At 45.4% G+C, this 13,389-nt stretch overlaps 1 protein-coding gene across 1 annotated transcript; it reads left to right on the forward strand.

Annotated features, from left to right (window-relative positions):
- The first annotated feature begins 11,797 nt into the window (after positions 1-11,797).
- LOC129580721 (MORN repeat-containing protein 5-like) lies at positions 11,798-13,018 on the forward strand. The gene is given in 6 exon segments (XM_055471384.1): positions 11,798-11,917; positions 11,993-12,140; positions 12,205-12,325; positions 12,328-12,348; positions 12,458-12,583; positions 12,699-13,018. Coding segments are annotated over 6 exon segments (585 nt in total). The 5' UTR covers positions 11,798-11,834; the 3' UTR covers positions 12,785-13,018.
- Positions 13,019-13,389: the final 371 nt, after the last annotated feature.

The raw sequence follows: 13,389 nt of genomic DNA on the forward strand, positions 1-13,389 counted from the left end.
TACTGCATGCTTCTCTTCAGCAGTGCTTGTAATAAATTCTAGTAACGATAATTCTACCACCATATAGCCTACACCATAATATTCTGCTATATGAAGTTCCACTGTATTACTATTTCTGCTATCAAGGTAAAGATCTATATTACAACGGAAAACCCCGTACGATCTGGTCAGAACAAACCAAAAAATTAAGGCTATGGCTATTTTGCCGCAGTATAACAATAAGGGTCTGAATAGCCCTCAGGCTATTTTGCCGCACACTGCGCCGGAATAGCCAGTTGGCTATTTTGCCGCACTATGGTGGGCGAAACAGCTTGTTGGCTATTTTACCGCACATTGCGTTAAAACAGCTCGTTAGCTATTTTGCCGCACTACGGACGGCAACAGGATAATTATAATAAGGGACACTCGGTAATAAAGGGCATCTCTGCCAACATAACCCGCACTAGTTATCGGTTCCCTCGACATCAGAGGCTAACATCTAGCACGGGCAATTTTTTTGGATTCGCTATTTCTTAAACAAAGTGTAACGAGCGTGCGAGTTACGCTACGAGTTTGGATACTTCGCTTTTACCATTATTTCGAACACTTGCGCTGTATGGATCAATAAATCGGACACTGGGCCGAATTAGCAGCCACTCTAGCGGGCGACTACTTGAGCAGCTAAACTTGCCGACTGAAATGCCAAGCATTTTTTACTGTAATCTGCGCAATGAAGTTCAAAGCGTGAACAGAACAGTCAGAAACTTAGAACCTGCTGCTCTCTCATGCATAGTAGTTTTTTATGTTGTCTCATGCATTGAAAATTATTTATGGATTTGCGGTGACAACTTGTATGTATACACGGAATCTATACATACAAACAAGTGATGTAGAGACCGCACAGAAATGGGATTTGTATGGTTCACAACGTCACCGTGACGTCGCTTGTTTGTATGTATCGATTTCGTGTATAGATGCAGTTTGTCACCGCAAACCCACTGTTATAATTATTGTCTACTTTGCACTTACTCACTATTACTTACTCATTTAATTCAGTATTTCGAGGTACACCGCAAGTTACTTTAGCATAGACGAGACAATAGCCATTGTCGCCTTCGCCCCAGGTGCACCTACGATCAAAATTCGATGACTGGATTCCATTAGACTGGAAAGTAATGTTGGTGTTGTTTGAAATTTAAGCAGAAGTAAGAAATGTTTTTTATATATAAGAGATTTTTATCAAAATAATTTTGTCCGCCATAACAAACTAACACGAGACAGATATTAGTCATTCATTGCGACATTTGCGTAGTGCACGTCTGTAACCATCCAAAACGACCGGCGATCGTTTTGGAGGGTTACACACATCTGTAGCCAGCTGACACTTTAGTCCAACCGCACTTAACAAAACGGACGGAACAACACCCGGACACGCATGGACAGCAGGCTGAAGAAGGGCGAGCATCACACACATGCTCGGCAACAGGCGTCCCGGTGGACATTGCGGACCAAACCGAGCCGGTAAACGCACAATCCGGAGAACGGGTAGCGGATACCGCAGTGGGTGGATCGTAACCCGGCACGGCAACCAGATCACCAGGCCTGGATGGAGTGGACCAGCTTATATCAACGGTCACTCGGCAGAGTTCGACCGAGAGCTTAGTCGACCTCTTGACGGGCGAGTCGACCATACCGTCGCCGGTCGACACTATTCGAGCCGGATTTGTTCCAGTGTCTCTAGTAAACAGCAGCCCGGAATCGACACCGAAGGCGGACAGAGCTCGACCTGAACGAACTGGTACTTCAGCCGCCGGAAGGACAGCAGTTCCAAAAACTTAGCTGGCCGATGGCACGATGGCACGATTAACGGACAATCAGCATATCTGGGAGTACAGTTAGCAGCCGTCTAGGACAAGATCGACCGGAAGAGGGCAACCTTGGCGAAACGGGTGGACACTTTCGCGACCGAGGGCGTCTACCTTAGGAAGGAGTGCAGCAAAAGAACCGAAGCGTCAGAGATGCTACAGCGACAGCTTCGGACGGCAACACAAGAAGGGACGCGTGTGTTACGACCAAGACATCCGGCGGACGTTTTGGTCGTTAAACCGAAAAAACCCTCCTGGGGGCCAAAAAAACGTCCGCCGAAAATTTTTTTGCGTTCACGATGCGACCAAAGCACGGGATTAAAACGACGTTCCCGGCTGTGCCGTTCCCGGGTGTGCCGTTCCCGGGTGTGCCGTTCCCGGGTGTGCCGTTCCCGGGTGTGCCGTTCCCGGGTGTGCCGTTCCCGGGTGTGCCGTTCCCGGGTGTGCCGTTCCCGGGTGTGCCGTTCCCGGGTGTGCCGTTCCCGGGTGTGCCGTTCCCGGGTGTGCCGTTCCCGGGTGTGCCGTTCCCGGGTGTGCCGTTCCCGGGTGTGCCGTTCCCGGGTGTGCCGTTCCCGGGTGTGCCGTTCCCGGGTGTGCCGTTCCCGGGTGTGCCGTTCCCGGGTGTGCCGTTCCCGGGTGTGCCGTTCCCGGGTGTGCCGTTCCCGGGTGTGCCGTTCCGGGTGTGCCGTTCCCGGGTGTGCCGTTCCCGGGTGTGCCGTTCCCGGGTGTGCCGTTCCCGGGTGTGCCGTTCCCGGGTGTGCCGTTCCCGGGTGTGCCGTTCCCGGCTGTGCCGTTCCCGGCTGTGCCGTTCCCGGCTGTACGTAGCATACCAGCTGTTAACGGGACCTTGATCCAATAGGCTACGTCACACTATCCGCTACAGAAACGGTATTCGTACGGTACGAGCAAAGAACTCCCGACGGTGGAGCCTGGACCCGACCAAAGCTGAAAAGCCCCGGAAGTGTGGACGCAGACTCGGATCAACCGAGAATACCCCATACAGGTCCGGGAGCCAGTGATCCCAGGTAATCACGATTTCTTACCGGACTGGATATGTAGCCCGAGATGCCGGCTGTTAGTGAGACCCTCACGCGGAGTGACGTGGTGGTCGGAAGTGAACCTACGAGCTTTGCTCGGATGAAATCGTAAAATACAGCGCTACAACTAACAGGCTTGTTGCAGATCGCTCCAGATGGGCATTTTCGTGCAGCCTGTTTGCTCCAGTTTATTGATTTCTCAGTAAAACTGTTCATAATCGTTAATCGTTAGCCTCTATGTTGTGCTGCTAATAACAGTACTGAAAGCTGGACTAAAACCTTCGACGCATGGTTGCTTTGAAAATAAATTTAATTTTGAGTTGGAGTGTCTAGGTGCTCTGTAACGCTCTGTAAGATTCTGTTTCAAGTAAGTAACGCTGTTTTACAGTACAATTTACCGTATTGAAAGAGCGCATTGAAAGTATGCGGCGACGGGCGAGACAGGCTGCAGTAATGGTGTGGCAAAATAGCCACCTGACTATTTTGCCGACCATAGTGCGGCAAAATAGCTGAGCAGCTATTTTAAAGCAGTGTGAGGTAAAATAGCCAACGAGCTATTTCGCCCACCCTAGTGCGGCAAATAGCCAAATGGCTATTTAGCCGCAAATACTGCGGCAAAATAGCCACTTCGAAAAATTAATCGAAAAACTGCTAACGCCATTCGATTCAGCGTGTCTGGAAACTGTGTCACATGCATTTTATTTTGGTAATTATCCGCTCTGGCTCCCGTTACAAGTGCCGGTGCCGGTAGAGCTGAAAGCTCAAGGTGACCTTGAAAACAATTTCAAAGTCCGGTTGCATAGTGCACAAAATCAGTAAATTTAAACTGGCCGTACTTTTTCATATCAACAAATTAGAAAGGTTTTACTGTAACTCCTACAAAGTTAAAAAAAGCCAATTAGCAGTAACACGGACGATGCTTCTAGTGGATGGCTGCGTTTCAATAAACCGTTAACAGTTTAAAGCGCTCAAAAACATGACTAAAGGATAAGACCGCTCGTTAAAAGCCATTTAGCTGTGACTGCGACCAAAAAAAATCGTTCAAACAGGCTGACCAATTTTCTTCCGTTCGGCCTGAGCCGCTGCTGCGCCGGCTTGCGTGGATGTTGCTGCGATATGTGATAAGGCCATCGTACACACACATGTCACATCCCATGTTAACATCTTGCCTCGTTCCCATGGCACTAAGGTGACTCCGTCTGGGCGTCTGCCGTTGGTTCGCGATATACCCAAAGGCTCGAGTTCAGTCTCAATGGTGGCTGAGGCGAAGGCTCGTTTGAGCGTGGCGTTTAAGCTGCTGTGTCGTGACTTCCGGCCCCGACTTTTCTTACAGCTCAAGCCGTGGTAGCCTCGTGCGTCCACCCATTCACTGCAAATGCATCGGTGCGGAGTAACGATCGATGTTCCAAGACGCAGGCCAACAGCAATTCTTAATGCAGAGTCGTTTAGGAGATTTCCCAGTGATGCAGCTGGAAGTGCATCCAGCCATGCTCCGTTGTCCTTGGTGCTAACACCCAGAAGCCGTGCTTGGCTAGAAATGTCGGACTGGGCCATTTCAGAAAGCATCTTCACGGAAGTTTGGATGACTGGTTTATCCCACATTTTCTGAAATTTTCGGGCTTCCACAGCTGGAAGATCAGCTTCCGTTACACGCTGCCACTCAGCTTCGGCGGTGCCGCAGTACAAATCCGGGTCGAAGTCGGTTATTTCGATTGCCAGTCAGGTCACTGAGTAAGCCGAGACCACAAAGGCCGGAAGGGCAAGCTTCTCAATATTTCGGATACTGAGACCACCTTCTGCAACTGGAAGTGATGCCTGCACCCAATTAACGTCGGTGATGTTCACGTTGGTGATTGCCGAAAGGCATTCACGAATCATTACGTCAAATTCGGTCAGTAGTCCTCTCTGTAGATAACACCGAGCAGTGCGCAACTTATATGTCATTCTTACCGGTCCCATGCTGCATTTCAGTAGGTACAGGGCGTGATGAGCCGGTAGTAATTTCAGTCGCCGCACAATTCGGGCAATTTGTGCTGTCGCTGTGGTAAGCGCCCCCGCCACGGCAGCATTGTGGAGTGGAGCGCCCAGGTACTGCAGCTCGCCCAACTGTGGGCGCTGGAGATCGGGAAAAGACTGGAGGAAGGCTGTGATAACACTCTGGCGTTCATCTTCGGTGCCTCCCACAACAACCAATTCGCATTTCGCGATATTCAACGCCAGGCCGCGCATTTCCAGCTCTTCCTTCAGGAAACACAGGTCGTCGTAGACGTCATCTGGGTCACCACCAAGCGCGTCATCGTCGAGGAAACTTTCCTTCAGCTTAGATTTCAGGCATTTATGTGGGCCGATTGTTGCGAGACAGTACAGTAGCGGGCCGAGGGGATCGCCTTGCTGTATACCCGCTTGCGACGAAATTTGGTAGCCGCCATGGAGTAGTACTGACGGTTCACCGTAGCACTGCCGAAAGTACAGAGAGTATGCTGGTAAAAACTCTTCTATGGCTTCCAAAATTCGATTCCTGTCGAGAGAATTGAAGGCATTTTTCACGTCCAGCTTAAGAAAAACCTGCGGTCTGTCTCCGTTTATAGCGTCTTCTATGAAGTAGCGTGCGCCGTGGACTGCTGCCTCCGCGCCTCCTTTCGTTGCGAAACCCAGTTGGACAGGTTGCAAGACGCTGTTCAGGTGTGATGATCGGAAAGACACGATGCGAGACATGATCCGTCTAAGTGCCGTACCAACAGCGATAGGGCGAGTACCTCCGTTTTTCTTTTTAAAGGCGAACAGATTTGCTGCATACAGAATTTTGGCGATTTCATGGAGTACCTCACCCCTGAGCATGATGTTCGTTACACCAGCCAACGAACTGTACAACTTTTTGGTAGTTTCTTGGTTCTTCACTGTTGTCAGCTCTTTCAGATACTGCGGCCGCATCCCGTCTGGACCTGCTGCCGATCCATTCGGGAACGCGCGGATAACTTCCAAAATTTCAGCGGAAGACACGGGAGGTGGCAGTGGGGTTGCGACACCCGAGGGCGGTTGCACATTCGACGGGTTTTGGGGGTGTTTTCCGAGTAACTGTGAATAGGTGTCATCGGATGGCGGCATCACTGACTCTTCACTCACCAGCTGCTGAACAGCTCCAGCTACATTTCCGTCCTGCAGCTTGTGACTAACTCGCTTGCGGAGGTGCGCTGGGTCTTCAGGGTCCGTTGCAGGCTGTGCCTGCCTGCGTGGTTCTCGCTGATTGGCTTCTGGAGGGTTTTTCTGCTGCAGATTCTGACGTATCACATTGGGGTAAGTCAAGTCTGATCTTTCACCAGGAGCTGCTTTTGGTTGCCCGAGAGTTGCGTAGCTGAACACGAGGATATCGGTCCATGCTTCGATGGAGTTGCTTAAAGTGACGTTTTCCAGGGTGCTGTTCAACGCTTCGGCCACAATCACGCGTGTACTTTTGGGGATGTGATCTGGTAGATGGACAAGTTCGTGTAGCTCAGCAAGTCGTGCTGGCAAATCTTTTTGGCTGGCTCGCTGTTGGGTGGTGGGGGTGGTATTGCGCCTGGCTTGCTGGGATCGTAGCCGTTGCTCTGCGGCCCGCTTGCAGTACTTAGGGGGCTTTTTGAGATGGTTCGCCAGGTAATTTGAACTGGTAAGGACTGTCTGACACTTCGGACATTGTAGAGGATTCGTCATTCTCCTTTCAACAAAACATTTGGGCAGCGACAGATCTGAACGGTAGGAGATCAAGTTCAGTTTTGACGCATAAGGCATTTTCCTTATAATATTATTGGACTTACGATGATAACAGTTTGCCGCGTAACCAGCAGACCGGCCATACTAAATCCTGCTGGATCCAGGCGATATTAAAATTTTGTCAGTGTACTGATTGACCTTAGCACAAGATTTATCCGCGAACTTCGTAATTTGAGATGCCTGCACAAACACAATTAAGAACTTATACCAATCGGCATTATCCGTTAGAGCCTGGTCTTACCTGTTCGGTCAATATACAAAAGTACAAGCATAAAGCATTAAAAAATATAAATCTTCCACCAGTGAAATACAGTCATCCAGGCTTAAGTCATGAGTTAATTAATTTTGTACTCCAAGGCAATGTTGAAAATGGCGTATGTAACGTCAGCCAAGTATCGAATATAATATACAGCAGAATATTAACCGTGGACATTGCAGAATCGAATACTTAAGTGTGTTCTGCAAGGCTTTTATGTTCCTGCAGGACAGTCTCGGTAGAACATTTAATTTGCTGCTGCTTTACGTCAAGCATGTCGGCAATCGCCGTGAAACGCATTCCAATAGGGAATTTTAGATTTCACATGGTTCAGGCTCCGTCCACTAGAAACTACTGCGTCACATAAACAGTACGGTACCAGATTGAACAGCGTTTAAAATGCTTGTACGGATGCACACTTGCAGTGACGTACAGCTGAAAAATAAATCGAGTCGAGAGTGCCGAGAGCGTGACCAACCTGCTCTCGGGGAGGCGGTTAGAGCACATAAAAAAGATCCACAGGCAGCATGCGCTGGCTTGTTGCTCAGCCATACGGCTGAGCCGTTGCACAGATCCACGCAAGGCAGATAGTTTTTACGCGTCAGCCAACAACGTTAGGTTACGGCGCCTTACGTCGCGAACGGACGTAAATCGACCCGTAACGCCAACTTCTACCCGCAAGTCGAACTGGACGGAACTTGTTTTGTGAAATCTAAAATTCGCTAATTCCAATCACGACAGCAAAACATCCCGTAAAACTGGTCAAGATTAATTCTCCGACGCACCCAACTCGGTATAGAATGGCATATACTACATACATATAAAATTTTATATTGGGGAAATGGAATCAACGCTTTTGTAAGTGCATAATCTGCGTGCATATTAGCGGTAAACGGAGCGGCATCCGAATAAATCGCTTTATAAGTCGAGGTGGCAATGATTATCAAGAGGTTAAATCCAATAAAGCCATAAATTTCTAATTTTGCTTTTTTATTTAAAGAATAATCAGCGTGAGCGGTAACTTTTTGAACGCAAGCAGTAATGACTTCTTGGACTGGAAGATGGCAAGGAAACAGTACGCATTCGCAATGACATCCAGCACCCAAGTGGTCAAAAGCAGCATAACATCAATGAACAATTTATCGTACGCTCTTACAGATTTGGAAAATTCATTATAGCAGCAATAACTCAAGGCTACGACTTGGAGCAAACTATTAATAATGGTAATAAATTTTGATACCTGCATTTTAGAAAAGCTTCGTCATGTACTTTTAAACGAAACGAATAACCAGACGTTTTGAAGAGAAAGCACCAAATACTTTGCCAGTCGTTTTAAAAAGCAATGTTTATAAAATAATACAAGACTAGATTCAACAGAATTTTGTTAGTAACTCATTCGAAGTAAGGATACAAGAGTTACTAACAAAATGAAGATGAATGAGTTACAAAATGAGAATGAATGAGTTACTACCAAAATTCTGTTGAATCTAGTCTTGTATTATTTTGTAAACATAGAAAATACAAGACGTTGTAAGTGACTATTTATTGCTAAACTTCCTTGATATCGACGAGTACGCGAAAACAGCTTTACATCTGACACTGAGAACTTACAAGCTTTCTCCCATTAAGTTCTGACTGTTGTGCTTACCATCGCTGATCAATTAGTGTCATTAGAGTCGCGCAGAGGATTCGAAACTCCAACACAGAAAGTTCCAAAGGTCCACCATCGGTTGGGCGTATAATGCAGATCTGTGCTTGTTCTTTTACCGCACGTCCATTCACTTTGGTGAAAATTTCTTTTCGCACGCCATCCACGATTACGCGAACTAAAGGCTGCCATTTAAAATTGGACTTTCTCAACGTCTGGATCATTTCCCCGCTCAACTTCATTCTGATAAATTTACGAGCCACACGCACATCGTATTCTTCCATGCTCTCAATACACTGCTCACACCCAGCATTGGTCCCATCATCATTTAAAGGACCGCCTGGACTTGACCCGCACAAGTATAAACGACTTGTTAGCTACACGCCATTCCATACGAAGAGTATCGCTAAAGCAAAAATACTTTACGCCGTTCTCCTCCTTGCAAACAAACATGGCGTCTAGAGGCATTCTCTCTGTTCTAAAATGGAGAAAGATTTATAAGTAGACAGAATGTCAACCGCTCTGAAGGCAGTTTGCAGTTTGACTTCTGACTTTCTTACTTTCATGGATTTGCACAGTTTCATCAGCTTTACACAGTTATTGATATCGCATATGCCATATAGGTACATGAAGCCCTTGGAACACTAAAAAGCTCAGTAACGCAATAACGTAATAGTTAACCCCGGATAGTTTGCCACTTCATATTAATTTTAGCTTAACCGTCAACCGTGGATGGGTGCACTGTATGACAGCGGTCAAGTTAAGAGCGGATTGGTGACCTGCCATAGATGAATGTTGTGACGGTGTTTGCTTGATTTATGATGAGTGTGGCTTTTGCTAAGCAGAACTGATTCGTATTTATATTTGTATAATGCTTAGCACTATTCGTAACCCACTGAATTAGTATAATGCTCAGCATTATACTAATTCGTGAATTACGAATATTGCTATTACATTACAGTATACAAATGCCGTGGGTTAAGAATAATGCTAAGCATTATAGGAATTACCGATCTCGGAATAATGCTAAAAGGCGTATAAAACTGCGAATTCTAAAAATTTTTTATGCGCTTGAATTTAGTCTAAAAACTTACAAATGAACGGTACTACTAGCGGTCGGTGTCGAAAATTCATCGGCTTTCTTCCTGTAGGTATTGCGAAACATTTTCCAGCGTTTTGACATGTAAAAAGTTTTGAAGGACACGAAAACCCATTAAAGATTCGACATTGGTCTTTACGTACAGTTTTTTATTCAGTAAATACCTTAACGGCTCAACCTCAATTCAATCACATGAAAAAATTTTCAAGTTAAAAAAATTTTGTATGTGTTTTAGCATTACTAATTTGTATAATGCTTAGCAGTATTCAAATTCTGGCAATTTGTATAATGCTTAGCAGTTACACAAATTGTCAGATCTGGAATAATGCTAAGAATAAGTATACAAATTGCATCCAATCGTATAATGCTTACCTTAGCATTATTCCAAATTCGTAGCATTATTCGTATACAAAACCACACTAGAGAAAGGCAACTCGTAAGCGTCACGTTTCCACAATAACCGACTTAAATAGAAGGTAACGAAAACTATGATTTCGGAATCTTCGAAAGATTTTGAGTATATAACGAGGTCAAAGGGTCATCCTGCATTGAATGCATGAATGGAGAGCGAAGTCGGATGCCGGATTTGGAGCAGGGCGAAGCAGGCCTTATTTTGTATGACGTGGTACTACTCCTCTTGGTCTCGCGAACCAGTACTATCAAATTCAGGCCATTGCCAACCGTACAGCAGGTTAGCAAAATGGGATACACTATCCACCACAAATAATGTGCGCCGGCAATCTGGTCATCGGAAAACGCTTTATCAGACGTAATGTTGCGATCGCCGAGATCTCCACAAACAGCCGTGCCATTGATGAACATAGTTGTATGATATCATCAAAATCTTACGTTTCCGCTTTCTTTTGGTGAATATCGTAGGTACTCGAAACTTCAATACCTTGTATTAATGTTTTTCTGTCAGTTCTCGCATGCAGCCGAGCCGCACGCGTCTGACTTTCGATTACTTGAAACTTAACATTGTCATGCCTCTGGCACTATCATAAAAAGCGTCAAATGCTACACTGCCGGTAGCAACCACTAATATGCAAAGTCGATTCATGAATGTGCAGTAAGTTTTTGAAAATTAGTAATAATTCTTGAAAAAGGGCATTTTCTTATTAGACGAGTTTGAATTTGACTACCATGCCGATTTGCAAACCAGTTAAAGCCTTACAAAGCTCCATGTCCACTAATTCCAGCATTGCATATTGTGGGTTAAGTATTCGTAATAAAAATACGTATGCTGTTCCCAGAAAATGGTTTTTACGATCTCGTTATCATGTACGGACCGCGCCATGACACTGGAATTATATCGTGCATTTGACCTCTGATGCTGCCTGATATACAAATTTTTTGCTGATAAAACGAAAGAACGATTCTGAAAAAAGCCGGTGAAGACTAAAGCTCCGGGCAAAGATTCACTTTGATGAAGGCATATGCGGTGCAATTAAGTTAAAGACAAAATTTTTGAAAGTAAGTTGTACGGTGCAGTATTAGCAATGCGGTTTTTGTGCGTTGGGCAATTTACCGTAAGAAGTATGGTACAAGTACAGTACGTATTTTGCTGAATACATAATTATACAGTTCTACGCTTTATCATGCCTGTATGATTGTGCATAAATGCTACTCTATAATCCATAGCAAATTAATCTGACGAATGTACAATACATGGATTAAAAAACCGTCCCTGGCATAAAACTGGAGCGAACTTCACGTACCTTACGGTACAGTTAGACAGTCCGTGTACAGACGAGTAGCTCACTATCAGAAAGAATCGTGCTTTGTTTGTTACGTATGTCGGCATTGTTGTTGATGAAGTGTTTTCGTAAGCGCACGATTTTAACATACGCCATATTTGTGTACAACCAAAACACTGTGCACTATTGTGTAAAGTTTGTTTCTACTTGCAAGCTCAAGCTTTTAATACCGCATTATCAATGTGGAACTATCTATATAGCTTCATCTCGTGTTCTAGGACATTGGTCAGTAATGTGTTCCGTGCAAAAAGTCTACAATGTTGTTTTAAATGAAAAACACACTATGCATAAGTTGGAGGCCTCTTTAACAACTACTCCACCGCTTCGTTGCATGGTGACCTCGGAGAAATATCGAAGCACACTTGCGTTTGCGTTGGCGTTGCAACTCCACCATTCACTTAGTTTTGCAGTACTCACTAAAAAAATAGTCTTGTTGTAAAACAATGGTACCAGTCTGCAGTAAAAACAAAACAGCGGCAGACAACCCAAAGGACAATCACTATGCTGGACCAACTCGCAACGGAAGGTACTATTAATTTCATAATATAACGTTCGAACAGAATACGAAAATTATGTGATCTGATCGAAAACAAATTTGCAGAGCAAATGGCACCGGCCGGTACGTCACCAAAGAAGGCATGGTGTACGAAGGCGGCTTCGAGGATGACCTTTACCATGGAGAAGGACAGATAATTTATCCTGACGGAACACTGTTCAAAGGCACATGGGAACATGGAAAGCTGAGCTCAGTACGGTCGAATACTAAACTTTTACAATACCTTTAAAATTGTCGGTAACAGAAAATGTTTGCAGGGTCACTTAGTCTTTCCAGATGGACTGATATACGACGGCGGACTTCCCGGATCGGGTCTGGCAGATGCGAATAAACCTTGGGGATACTGCGATGGGAACGATCAGAGATTTTGGAAGGAAATCTAAATGACCTTAGCGGAAAACGTTAGTTGACACAGAGCGTTGTCGTTAGTTATGTCCAATAACATAAAGACAAGCAAACTTGGTTGCAGTGTTGAGTTATTAATCCTGTAATTTGTATTGATGATTTAAGCGTTATTGGTCGCAAATCCGCCAGCGCCACTAATTCCGGAAGATACGATGGATGTCGGAAATGGTTACCACGATATTGCCAGTCGTAAGGTGTACCATTACGATGGCACATTTATGAGGAATGTCGGTAAGCGTACGATTAATCCATATTAAAGTTCGACGTAGCCTAGTCGATCAATATGCGGAGTTGAGAATATGCATTTGACTGGCCGTAGATTTTGGATAACGTGTGTTTTTGGTAGAACTAAGCGAACATTTTTGGATAGTCTCCACATGTCGAAAAGGATGGGTGGAAGAAATTGGAAGGTCACCTACTACACATTTCTAAGAAATTAGTTCCTTATCATGAGCCCATTCGTTTATTATATGACTAAAACAACCGGAGAGCGGGTTTGAATACTATAAAAGCTACTGCTTGCGCTTTTTTTACTCACCATTACGATAACTCAGTCAGGCTTGCTCTATCTTTACTCCTACATTTGTTAGCAACATTTCTTAGGCTGTTGCCGAAATGATATAAAACTATAGCAACATTAACAGTGCCGATACTTCCAAAAATGATGAACTCCGGCCTCCCAGAACATCTCAACGTTTACTAAGCAGCTTATGCTACCATGACGTCGCGCCTTTTAAAGGTCACAGTTTGGTTTCCATTTTCTGGATGGCTTCGTGTTTGGCCACACGTTCCATTGTGGAGCTGGAGTGTATTGAGCCGAAACAAGTGTTCTTCGAAGGCTTTGACGTTAGAAACCGTAACATGCGCTGCCGCCTTGTGGTACTGCCCGTCAGACCCATACCGCCTCTCGTACTGAAGGACATTGCAATATTACTATTACCGCAGCATGTCTGCAGTGTCCGTGTGCACTGTACGCGGTAGCGTTTGCTAACGGTCAAGTACAGGAAAAAGTTGACCGAATAGTTAGCCAGCAGTGT

This window comes from Paramacrobiotus metropolitanus, unplaced genomic scaffold (assembly GCF_019649055.1).
Source record: "Paramacrobiotus metropolitanus isolate TYO unplaced genomic scaffold, Prichtersi_v1.0 Parri_scaffold0000001, whole genome shotgun sequence".
Taxonomy (NCBI): domain Eukaryota; kingdom Metazoa; phylum Tardigrada; class Eutardigrada; order Parachela; family Macrobiotidae; genus Paramacrobiotus; species Paramacrobiotus metropolitanus.